Source organism: Pinus tabuliformis, chromosome 6 (genome assembly GCF_031772625.1).
Source record: "Pinus tabuliformis cultivar Carrire ecotype Pingquan chromosome 6, CPIR1, whole genome shotgun sequence".
Taxonomy (NCBI): Eukaryota; Viridiplantae; Streptophyta; class Pinopsida; order Pinales; family Pinaceae; genus Pinus; species Pinus tabuliformis.
Genome location: NC_142292.1, coordinates 605,604,012 through 605,616,608, shown reverse-complemented (window position 1 = coordinate 605,616,608; position 12,597 = coordinate 605,604,012). Strand labels below are relative to the sequence as shown.

At 38.6% G+C, this 12,597-nt stretch overlaps 1 protein-coding gene across 1 annotated transcript; it reads left to right on the top strand.

Annotated features, from left to right (window-relative positions):
• The first annotated feature begins 5,608 nt into the window (after positions 1 to 5,608).
• On the top strand, positions 5,609 to 11,989 carry LOC149260019 (uncharacterized). Its single transcript, XM_089419595.1, has 5 exons — positions 5,609 to 5,852; positions 5,984 to 6,048; positions 9,073 to 9,189; positions 9,552 to 9,644; positions 11,073 to 11,989. The coding sequence occupies exons 1-5, from the start codon at positions 5,741 to 5,743 to the stop codon at positions 11,229 to 11,231; spliced, it is 546 nt and encodes a 181-aa protein (XP_089275721.1). The 5' UTR covers positions 5,609 to 5,740; the 3' UTR covers positions 11,232 to 11,989.
• The last annotated feature ends 608 nt before the right edge of the window (positions 11,990 to 12,597 follow it).

Genomic DNA, 12,597 nt, shown 5'->3' with positions numbered 1-12,597 from the left:
GACTTGAATTTTGGTTGTTGCCCCTTCTACTTGAGATTGAAGGGCAACCTCTTCCACCTTTGTATGGGCCTCTTCCTCTAGCATTTGATCTTCCTCTGCCTCTACCTTGACCAAATGAAACTTGTGTCTTGAAGACATGCTCCAATGAGGAGCTTGTTGCTCTATTCAGTCTATGTTCATGATAAATCAATGATACATGCGGTTCATCCACTAAAAACTGTGAGAGATACTTTATCTTTTTTATGGCCACAACAATGGCACCAAACCTTGTTGGGAGACTTCTCAAATATTTCTCAACTATTCTCCTTTCCTCAAATGTCTCACCATGAGACTTGATTTGAGTAACCAGTCCAATTACATGTGGAAAAAATGAGTCTACAGTCTTAGACTCTTTCATAAAAATTGTCTCAAAATCTCTCCTCAACATTTTTAGTTTTTTTGTCTTCACTTTTTCCATGCCTTGGTAGGTTGTCTGGAGGGTGTCCCATGTGGACTTTGTTCTTGCCGCAATCCTTGGGAAAATACTTTCATAATTGCTTGAAAGATGTAGAAGAGATCTTTTGCATCCTTCTTCCTATTATCCCTCAACAAATCCCTTTCTTCTTGTGTCAATGCATTATATGTTGTTGCATCTGCTGGTTCTTGAAAACCATTCTCCATAAAATCCCAAATATCTTGGGAAGAAAACAAAGCCTTCATTGTTATATCCGAATAGTTATAATTTTTGTCATTAAACTGAGGCAAATCCCAAATATCTTGGGAAGAAAACAGAGCCTTCATTGTTATAGCCCCATAGTCATAATTTTTGTCATTAAACCGAGTTATTTAAAGATTATTCAAGCTTGTGCTTGATGCTACCATTTTTTACTGTAAAATAAACTTTCTCCCTCCTAGAAAATACACTCAAAAGAAAAATATGCCCTTAAAACAAATTTTTAAGTAAAAACACTTATTTTTACACTAAGAGATTTTAACCTCTGATACCACGTGAAAGAAATTACAGGGAGATAGAGGAGAGGAGTCACCCACCACAAATCATTTTCGAATATGCTCAAAAGAAAAATATTCCCTCAAAACAAATTTTTAACTGTGAGTAAAAATACTTATTTTTACACTAAAAGAGTTTGATAGGCTCTGAGACCATGTGAAAGAAATTACATGGAGGTAGAGGATAGGAGTCACCGTCCAAAAACCATTTTTCAAGATCAAATCGCAACTGAATAGGAGCTTAAAAAACATAGAAATTTGATAGACAACAAAACAGAAAGTAAAACAGCATAACACTTGGAGCAACACAATAAAAACTTTGGCTTATATTTCTTAATGCATTAAATACATTCATATGAGACTACAACTCTTACACTGATTTACACTTCACAAGGGGTTGAGTACTAACAATAAAACCTAGTAACTTCTTTTTTCACACACCCACCAATATTTTCTCCACAATTTTCTCCTCTCTACCTCTGAGACTTACACCCTCAACTCTCTCTACTACACAAAAGACTTTTACATTCTTATATATTTTGCATTTTTGAGACATTAATACATGACTGGACAAAACATTAAGACACAGGATGGGAAATTGTACAAGTAAGTGATTTTAACTTGCAGAGGTTGCGGACTACAAGTAAGAGTTGTGCAGTAAATGTTTGACCATACATATTTACGAACCCTTTATTAAATACACATTCCTTCTTAAATGCTTGATGTGTGTTGCGGAATAGAAAACTCTTGCGGAGTAAATGTTTGACCATACATATTTAACAACCCCTTATTAAATACACATTCCTTCTTAAATGCTTGAAGTGTGTTGAGAAATGGAGAACTCGTACTCCTACTTAGAACTCAAACAAAATCCGTACCCTGCTTAGAACTCAAATGAAATCCGCAACCTGCAAAAAGATATATTTGGTAAGTATGGTTGTTGTTAGTTTATTAACTGCGGTAGTTGAAATTAATATTTCCAACATGCTGAGACTTATTATAATTTTGAATAAATTTGTAAAAATCATTAGTGATACATGAGATAATGTTTCTTCCATCTTTTTTTTTTATTCATATCCTCCATTGGGGCAAAGAAGAGACAAGGGGAAAATTTTCAAAATTTTTCATGACTATGGAAGTACTGTGCACTGTAGACTGCACAGAGGCCTAACAGACCATCCAAATTTGCAACAAAGGCCAAACACTACTGCATGATAACCAAATTTTTCTGCATGAGGGTATTGACATTGCGCACTGTAGACTGCACAGAGGCCTAACAGACCGTGCAAATGTGCAACAAAGGGAAAACACTACTACATGATCACCAATTTTTTGTTTCTCAGCCCGACATCGTATCTTCCCGATGTGTAGGTTGGTTGGATATGGGCTAAGGTGGCTATTCGGCAAAGTGTAGTGCAACTGATGGTTGAAGGTTTACACATATGAGGACAACTCATCTAGGTGAGCCGATAAAAGATTCCCTCTATACAAAGGATGGTTGTTGATGATCAAGGGTTTTGCTAGTTGGTTCTATTGTTCGACTGTTCAACTAATTAGATGTTTCTATGTGGTAAGAAATTATGTTCTATTATGCTTTCTTATCTTTTTTATTTTCTAATATCACCTTGTTAGTCCTTGCCATCTGGCATTCGGCAGGGACTATAGTAATCGAACAGGGTGGAGTTAGCATTAGTTCTTGTTAGATGCGCGGTGTTATTCGCCGTTTATTATAATGTTTCCAAATTCCCTCTGCGACGATGTGCCGAGATAACCTAACTTCCAGTTCCACCTGACGCTTCGCCATCTTATTTGGCCTCTTCCCGAGGCGGAAGAGGCTTGATCATAGCTTAAATTGCCTTTATGTCGAGTGCATTCTCCCTAACCGTCAACGGTCTGGTTTTAATGTTAACATTAATTCCATTAATTTGTATTATCTGCAGGGGTATGCTAAGGGTTCGTAAGGTTTGGTGTTAAGCTACAGGTGTCCATGGATACGGGCAGGTGTCATGAACCTGCTCTGCCTCTGTACCGGCTCGTTATGCTCTGCACCGACTCGTTACGCTCAGCAGAGTCCAGTAGTAAGGTAGGCGGGAGGGGGCTCTCAAACAAGCAGGGTTTAACTGCTCCGCAACTAATCAGGGGGGCAGTACAGGGAGGACGAAGGCAAGAGCTCGATATTCGGCCTCAGCACTGGAACGAGAAAGAGTCGGCTGTTTGCGAGAGCACCAAGAGAGAAGATTGGGGCCAAGGAATATGCAGCCACCAGAAGTGGAGCGGCGATCATCAGGGCACAATGTTCCGACCCAGGCTTTGTGGAGTAGGCGCCGAAAACGTCGGTTGCGGTAAGTTCTCCTTATCTAGATAGCAGATTCTAGAAATATCTTTCGATCCCTCCTTATCCCTCTCTTCACGTCCCGTCCCTGAACACCAACTGCTCAAATCCCCATTCCCTGCACAACAGAATTATCACATTGAATTTCAAATCCAAAAACCATAATCGAATCTTTACTACTAATTAATTGAAAATATAATGGGTCTTACCTGGAATAAGTACTGTTGGCCGAGCTGCTGTCCAGTTTATTCTGCAAGCAAAGCTTATTGGACATGGAATATTGCTCAATAGTGAACTGAGTATAACCAGAGAGCTCCTTCAAAACATATTTCAGTGTTTTCCTACGGGGAATATACAAATACTCATCTACATCGAAGAAGAAAGTCCAATTCGCCATGAATTTGTACCTGTGCAAACAATCGTTCACAATAAGGAACTGATTATGGTAATACCCATCATATTGTTCCTGCTCTGTTACATCCTGCAATGTCACTCGACCTGCCCTGATCCATGGCTCCAACACCTTTCTAACCTGGGGATGCACTCCACCTGCATCGTGAAAAACAAAATGCGACCTAGGCCCAAATAATTTGGCATGATAAGCCATCCACTCCCTCATTCTCTGAGCACTCAGGTCACCATACAGGGAGGAACCACAGTAGAGATAATCATAGGGAGGAGCCTGGCTATAAACAGAGCCATTGTAGCTACCTTTTTCTTCCTCGAGAGCAACGATCCTCTCTGGTTTTCCAAACTCGTCGCCATGGATTGCGTGAAGAATGAGCTCTCGACCATTGTCATCGTTGCCCATGCTCTAGCATTTTGTAGGCCTTGCCCTTTATTAATCTTCCAGAAGACGAATTCTTGGGGATGCATTCACATTCAAATCGGGGCTTTCCATAAACATGGAGAGGCTTGGAAGCGAGCCCAACTACAGCAAACGTGGCTGGACCTCCTCTGTAAGCGCCCATTTGGATAAACAAGTATGCAGCGCTCCCATAAGGACGAAACACCCTCTTGTTCGGATCTTCTTTCACATGAATTAACTCAGTGATTCTGCTGGTGTTGTTCATGACAATACCAGTATTATGCATTTTACTTGCCATGATCATATCCTTCAGCTCTGTTTTTCTGATTTCGACACTGTATGCACCAGGGTTCGAATCTCCCTGGAGAAATGCTTGTGCCAGAGATTTACAGGAGGAGAAATCTTGTCTTCCAAATAGAAAATAGTGGCCTTCTATAAGCAAAAAACCCATAATTATAATCGTCTTCATGAAAAATTTAGCTCCCTTGCAGCTTGAAATAAATCCAGGGCCTGGATATTCCTTCTCTGTCTCTTTCTGTTTCTCCATTGCCATCGCAAAATCGAACACAGGGCACCCCTAAAATCTAGAATTCTCTGTCACATCTAAGCCCAGAAGAAGACGATTAAATTAAACATGGCAAGGCCTTTCTGAGTGGGAGCCGACAGTCTGAGATACCAATTATCTCTGGAAAATGAAGGCAGAAAGACGCGCAGGAAAGTTCTCTGGCTTTTCTGTACCATCAGGATCAACACACAGGCTGAAACATCCCAGGTATTCCTATACGGCATATACTGGATGGTTCTTTGATTTCTTATCTTTACTTACAACGTATTCCAGCTTCGTCGCTCGATCATGGCGATCTTAGGGTGCAGGTAACGCGACACTTGGTATCCATGCGGTAGCATGAAGTCCAGCGGTCCAGCTGTGGCGACTTTTATATATTTATATATTCTAATTGTCATATTATTTTATTTAATAATTTTTTATATAACTTTTAATTATTCGTTTTTTCTTTTTATTACTAGCCTGTTTATTACTACGTCCAGTCTCTTTGCTAATCTAATTGAAATTCATAGGCTTCATTCAGGCCTACTGACTTCTTGCATGGCTAGTTTTTCAGGGTTATCTGGTTGGAAATGGAATTACAATGGAATTACAGATGAAGCATTTGACAGCACACAGGTGCCTTGCCCTGCTGTGGTTCTTAATGCGTTTCGACGATTTCTTTCGTATTTATGGTTGAACTGGCTATAATTTGTATTGAATCGTGAATCTTTGACATCATCTGATCCAGGACTCCTGTGCTAAAAGTCTGACTTTGGCGGCAATTGTATGAAGACTGCCTTTTGACAGCAGAATGGTGCGAACTCCGGCCTCCTTTCCCGTTTCTTTAGATGCCAATTCAAGTTTTACCGTTTTTCTGTTTTGTGGAGCTCAAACCATTGCTGGCTCCTAATGCCTTTTTTGTTTACAGAGTTGAAATGCAAACCGACAAGAAAACGGGCTTAGGCTTAGGCTTAGGCTCGTTGGCAGGGGAAAGTTTGGAGTGCTCCTCTGCGTTGGCAGGGGAAAGTTTGGAGTGCTCCTCTGCGTTGCGAGTTTCTGCATCGGTATGCTCTTTACTAACAGAATGTGGAGCAATCCTGAGACGTACGATGACGTTGATCCCACGCACAAACGGGAATTGCAAGTTCTTTCTCAAGATTGTGAAGACAAGCATGCAAGTATTAAAGCAGGAAGATCTGTAAGTATTTAAGCAGGAATATTTGTAGGTTAAGATGTTGAAAGTGTTAAGAATTTAAGGTATACTTCATACGACTTATTATAATAAGTTATATTGTGTGCATTTCATTAGAAATTCGAAAATGGCGAAAGCAGAGATATAATGGGGGAAGTTGCCAAGACACATCAAGGCATTCAGTAAGTAGTAGCAATTACTTTTTTCGACCTGTTTATATTTTTGTCATATCACCTTCAATCTGAACAAAGTCCTTGCAGTTAGAAACTTGACTTTCTCCTGTGTTCCACCTGTGCTTCTGAAATTCTGTATATTCTTCTGTAAAATGGCTTTGCTGGCCCTCTTCCATGTTAGGATCCACAGTTCTTCCAATGTCTGTCATCGCAAGTGCCGTGTTCGCTCCCTATGTTATCTATGCCATTGAGTGAGCAGTTTTTAAGACCTTGTTCTACCTGTTTATGTGACTATTCTAGCACCCTTAATTTGAATGAAGTCATTCATTGATGCCTATGATGATTGTGTTGTTTCGAGGTAACAGGCAGCGGCTTTCATTGTTCTCTTTCGATTTATGGCTTAACTTATGTCAGCTGTCATTCATGATCACTACCCTGAATATTGCCTATTTCAGCTACATTGCCTAGTATTTTGCTAATTCATCATACGTATTTAGCAGTTCATAGGGTAGTCAGTTGTAGTTATCAAATGCCCTTGACACTAAGGTGGCTTTATCTTTCTATGGTTTAGGCATCGATGGCACATGATTTCTTGTTATTGTATAAAATTTGGATTTGGTCTTTGTTTGTGTGCACTTTTTTGACAACAAAATTGAAACCCTTCATTTGAGCTTGCAAATTCTTGTCTCCAGATTTTCATAAGATCCGTGTTCATGGGAGAGTGTGGGGTGAGATGGCTATCTTGTTTTGGTCTTTGATTGATATGTCTTCCTCTCATAGAGTGAGACCTATGTCTACTGTTTTGTCTACTTTCATGTTGAGGTGCCTCTTTACCTTGAATGACAATGGTTGAATCCGTTAGGAGTGTTGCCTTTAGCCTGCTTTGATCCTTCACAGCACACAAAGCCCTTGGAAATCTGCAAGAGCCCCCACTCACTTAGTAGCTGTGGCGCCTAATCCTCCTGTTTCCATTACCTTTTGTCCTCCGGGATTAAGTAATATCCCTTCTGCGCACGCCTCCATTTTGTTTTGGAAATAAATATTATGGAAAGCACCTGGCATGAAATTTATTTTATTTGTGAGATCTAATTGCAGTATGATTCAGGTATTTTGAAGCACACTAAAGGGCACTGACCTAGGTATGCATAGTACTGTACTTAGTCCTCGTTGGTTATCTTGTTTTGGTCTCCAATTGATATTTGTTTTGATTACTTTTCGTCCTTTGGGATTAAATGAGATCCCCTCAATGCCTGCCTTCCTGTTGTTTTGGAAAGAAATGTTATGGAAAGCACCCGGCATGAAATTTGTTTTATTTGTGAGATCTAATTGCAATATGATTCAGGAATTCTGAAGCATACTAAATTGCACTGACCTGGGAATGTATTGTACTGTACTTCTCTTTGGTGGGTTATTTGTGGTATGGGTTAGCAGTATGGTTTTTGATCCATGCTATTCTGATTCTTTCAATGTGGTTTGCCTATTCTGATTTTGATTCATCAATTTTGGGACACTTGTGTCTTTGGTGTGTAAATTTATACTTTGATGATCAAATATCACCATTATCACTATTGCTTCTGCTTCATTATAGTCATCTGTGTTATTTGTTTAATTGCTTGATGTAATTCTGAATTTGTTTTGTGGCTTCTAATTTTATAGCTTCATGGTCATCTCCTGCTCTTGTGCCTGTGGATTCTGTGTTCATATTTTGTGTCCTGCAAAAGCAGCAAGAAAATTTCAGATATGTACTTGTCTGTTCCAATTTTTTGCCCTCAGTGATGTCTGTAGCTTTTGTAGAGTTCAGATCCAGGGATATATCCTCCAATAACTTTCTACTTACAAAGTAACTTTGGGCAACATTCTAATAAACGGTGTCAAATTGGTGGAAACAAAAGGAGTATTTGCTGCTGGAATATCTAATTCAAAGTGTAAGTGAAGGACAGTATATGATACACCAACAGATAAATTCAATGTCCCATTGTTCATGTTCATTTTTGCATTTGGTGACAATGAAATTTGTATAAATTTGACTTTTTGAAATGGAATTTGTATTAGATTTTACTTTAAGATTACCCATATACAGAGAGGTCATCCATATTATTGTTGTTAGTCCCAGCTGTTGACTGATCATGAGCCAGGCTTGTCATCTGATGTTCTGTTAGTTCTGTGTCTTATGTGCGAGTGGTTGGTCCCTGGTAGTGGAATGTCTCAGCACCCACCTTATTGTTCCAGTTATGCCAGACGCAAATGGATTTTCAGTAATAACAGCTCACTGACTGCTTCATGCCAGGTAGATACAAGAAGGTCATGGAGTGTAAAGACGTACACGTTAGCATTGTGCACCTACATAAAAACTTAGTTTATGATTTAATGATTTACTAGCAAACATCATTCTTATCTTAAAATGTCACATGATTGTATTTTTAGCAGAGCAAATATATATTATCTTATTTCAAGTTGGGAATTATGTGAATATATATGATATCTAATGGCTAGAAGATGTGGAACTATGACAAGATTATGAGTCAAGTTCTAGATGATTAGTCAAGTTCTCTTTATGCTTTACATTTGATGAGATGAAAGATTTCTGTAGTATGCTACATGTAAACAGTCTGACAGCAACGACTCAAACTTGTGACAGATATTTCACAAATATGTGTGGATATTCAATCCATCTTTTTTGTTTGTTAATACTCTATAGTGTTATAGCTATGCTTTTATCCTTAAATTGTGAGATTTCAGATGGTGATTTATACTTATGGCTAAGGCACTGTGTTCCCTGAATGTAATCCTTGAAATTCAAAATTTAGCCTGAATTTAATCACGGTGTTTTGTTCTGACATTATTTGAGCATGAACATGAACCAGGTGACTTCTCTTATAGGTACAGTGATATGCGTATAATGTTATATGTGGTTGTCACTTGTACAATTGGAGTAGGCAAATAAAGAAAACGAATGGTTCTTGCTTTTAATATCTTTTATATTGTCACGGTAGTCTGCCACTATATTTTACTGTCTGTGCTGTTATGCTGCAGAGAGCAGCAGCAGAGCGGATATTGCGGGATTTACAGGCTCATCCGGATACATGGCTGCAAGTTGTTAGCATTCTGCAGAACTCGCAGAATCTGAATACAAAGTTCTTTTCACTTCAGGTACTGTTGTGCTTTCTTCTTTTTAGCCACATATACACTTGCTGAAATTGATATCTCATCTTTGATGCAATGCTCTTAGACTTGATATCTCATCTTTTGATGCAATGCCAAGATGACTATATTGGATAACAATTGAAAATGCATAGGATTGTTGCTTTGAAGACTCTGTAAAACCTTTTCACATGGTTTCGAGGTGTACTGTCTATGGTTTTTAGCTTACACTAGTAAAACTTCTAGTTGTTAGTTTAAATTTCATTTTGTTTCTTGTGACTTTAGGTGATTGAAAGTATATATGGCTTTTAGTTACATTTGTAAAACTTCTAGTTGCTAGCTTAAGTTCATCTTCTTTCTTGTGACTTTAGGTGATTGAAGGTGTAATCAAATATCAATGGAATGCTTTGCCGGTTGAACAACGGGATGGGATAAAGAATTACATATCAGATCTCATTGTTCAGGTCAATCTAATGCACGTGTATTAAGTTATTTGGTAAACATTGATTATTGTTTTTATTCTACACATCTTGTTTAGGTTTGTATTTCATTTTTTTCCCATGGATATATTAACTTCTATATGTATTGTTATCCAGCTTTCAAGTAACGAAGCTTCTTTTCGCAGTGAGAGGCTTTATGTAAACAAGCTTAATGTAATCTTGGTTAAGGCAAGTAATAGAATCATCTTGACGTGTCTTTTGCTCTGCCTTTTTGTTTATGAATTCTCAAAGCTACACTCTACTCACTGAGGTTTTGTGTGCTTTGATCAATGTGTTATTTCCCATGTGTCTTATCTTCATTTGATTGCATCTTAAGGGAGTTAGGTGTATTCTAGAAAGGCAAAAATAAATATGGCATTGTGTATGGTTTATTTGGTTTGTTAGTTAAACCATTGTGCATGTTCGTTTGGTGTGTTTGCTTCTTAAATATTTATCCTTTGCACTTTTTATTTTTGTTTTGTAACTTTATTAGCTTGTCCATGCTCTATGAGAGGGTGTCAGTTTGTAACTTATTTATAGATATTGGCAACTTTTCTTCCTATGTTTTTAACATGTATCCCATTTTCCAGGGTGTAGGTGATTGAAAGGCTAATAGTATATTACTAGGATGCTTATTCTTTTCTTGATTAAATAGATAATGCTAAAACAGTGCTGCCAATTTTGTGGGTGTAGTTTTGAATGATTTCTCTTATGCTCTGTTTTGTTTCTTTTCATCATCTTTGATACTTAAATTTTTCTTGATATGTGGCAGTACTCGATCACCTAATTGCACCGATCGCTCACTTAACGTAAGGTCTTCGTTTTATGCCCATCATTAAATACTGGCCTGCTCCAATCTGATATTCAAGATTTCTGCACCTAGATATTGACATAGATCTCCTGTCGGACCCAATCTACCACCAAGATTGCCCGATGTCAGATACATCACCTAATTTCGCATTTACTTCTGCCGCCACATACATCATTCCATATGCCATTTGCTCCCCATGTCATATCGACCACTTAATTGCACCAATTGCTCACTTAACGTAAGCTTTTCGTTTTATGCCGACCATTAAATACTGCCCTGCTCCATCCGAGCTTCAAGTATTTTAGCTCCATTCACACTTAAAACCAGCTTACAAACACGTTGAACTTTTTTATAAATTGCCCTCTTCTGCACCTGGATATTCACATACATCTCCCCGCTTCACATAACATGGAATCCATTAGCATAAGCCAACTTACTCAACTCGCGACATTGTTTCTCTTAGCACTTGTTCTCATGACTCTTCTGATTATTGACATCGTAAAAGTCGAAAGACAAAGAAAAAAGAAACAAAAAAAACAATAACATCTCTTTTGCATTATCTTACGCATTGTCTTATTTCCCCGCTTCCTTCTCTGTTACAGGTGTACGACGGATGCTTCAAATATGCATTTGGGTCCGCCATGGTGGTGCAACTCGCATTTTTTATGCTTCTATTGTCTCTGCTCGGATGCCGGACTAATGTCCTAATTGTTAGCATTCGTGCTTGTCTTGTATTCTTCACATGTTACAGTCTGTCATAAGAAATGCTTATTTTCAAGGTCAAATGTAAGCTTCACGGCGGTTTTCATGTTACTCGTGTCTTGAATTGATGATGATTCTCTGCAAGTTAGTTATTCAATAATGTTCAGATCTTTGGTATATAGTGCTCATGTGACTATTTCTATTGCAGTTGTGTGATTTTGGGCTAGCAACATAAACTGGTGTATCTTGAATTGATGATGATTCTCTGCAAGTTAGTTATTCAATAATGTTCAGATCTTTGGTATATAGTGCTCATGTGACTATTTCTATTGCAGTTGTGTGATTTTGGGCTAGCAACATAAACTGGTGCATTGTTTTGAAATAACTGGTGCATATTATATTATTCGACAGCCCTCGATTTATGTATTACTGAAACTTGCTCATGTGACTATTTCTATTGCAATTGTGTGATTTATGTATTACTGAAACTGGTGCAGTTGTTGTCTGAGTTTCAGAAGAAGTGATGCCCAATGTACGTTATGTCTGTCGTTCCTAGATACAGGAGGAGGAGCTGCTGTAGGTCCGTTGCTATTGCTCACTGCAGGAGATTCTATAGAAATTCACCATAGTATGTGAGTTGCCCAGGTCAACCCTGGGAGAGTATCGCTCTTGCCACCTCAGCCACTCGACCCAACTAATTCCTCTGCCTTCCGTAACTGCTACTGCTGGATCTCGGTAAACTAGATGATCTGCATGATGGGGGATATTTGCAACTGCAATCGAAGCATATATATATGGCCTTGGCATAGAAAGGTTATCCGTCAATCAATGAAGCGTCAATCTTTGACTCTGCCATACTCCTGCACAGGGAGTCACTAATACGCTTGTGGGCTAAGGCTTTACCTTAATAACCAAAAATTGCCCCCGCGGGCATGGGATTTGGATCTGATGGCTGGTATGCTTACTTGAATGCTGCTCCTGATGCCCTGTAACCGGAGAATCTGAAATTGGCTCTACCTCTGATGCCCTTTATTTCTATGCAATTGGTGTTGATGATGCCCCTGCTTTTGTCTCTATGGCCTCTGTTCCTAGTGCTACTTGCTTGAATGCTAACTAGAATCCTTCGGAGTAAACAAGCTAAACTGCTGCTACTTAAATGGTTATTGATGCTATCTATTTTCATAAGCGCTTTGTCGATGATTCATCGACTGGTATTCGAACTGGCTTAGACCTTAAATGTTAACTTCATGCAGGGACTCGCTGCCTCGCAGCTTCCCTTGTTCTATTGATAGATTCTATGGAATTAATTGTATTAAGGCTCTAACATAGTGTTATTATACGGATATTGTGGATTTTCTATTGTACAATATTAGATAGCAGTATAATATGAACATCCACTTCCTAAGCCTTTGTTGTTGGACACAT

Excerpts from the sequence above, each read along its gene's own strand:
- LOC149260019 (XM_089419595.1), top strand. The coding sequence starts at position 5,741 with ATGCTCTTTACTAACAGAATGTGGAGCAATCCTGAGACGTACGATGAC. Across the intron at positions 5,853-5,983 it reads TTGTGAAGACAAGCATGCAA|AAATTCGAAAATGGCGAAAG; the intron begins GTATTAAAGCAG and ends GCATTTCATTAG. Across the intron at positions 6,049-9,072 it reads AAGACACATCAAGGCATTCA|AGAGCAGCAGCAGAGCGGAT; the intron begins GTAAGTAGTAGC and ends GTTATGCTGCAG.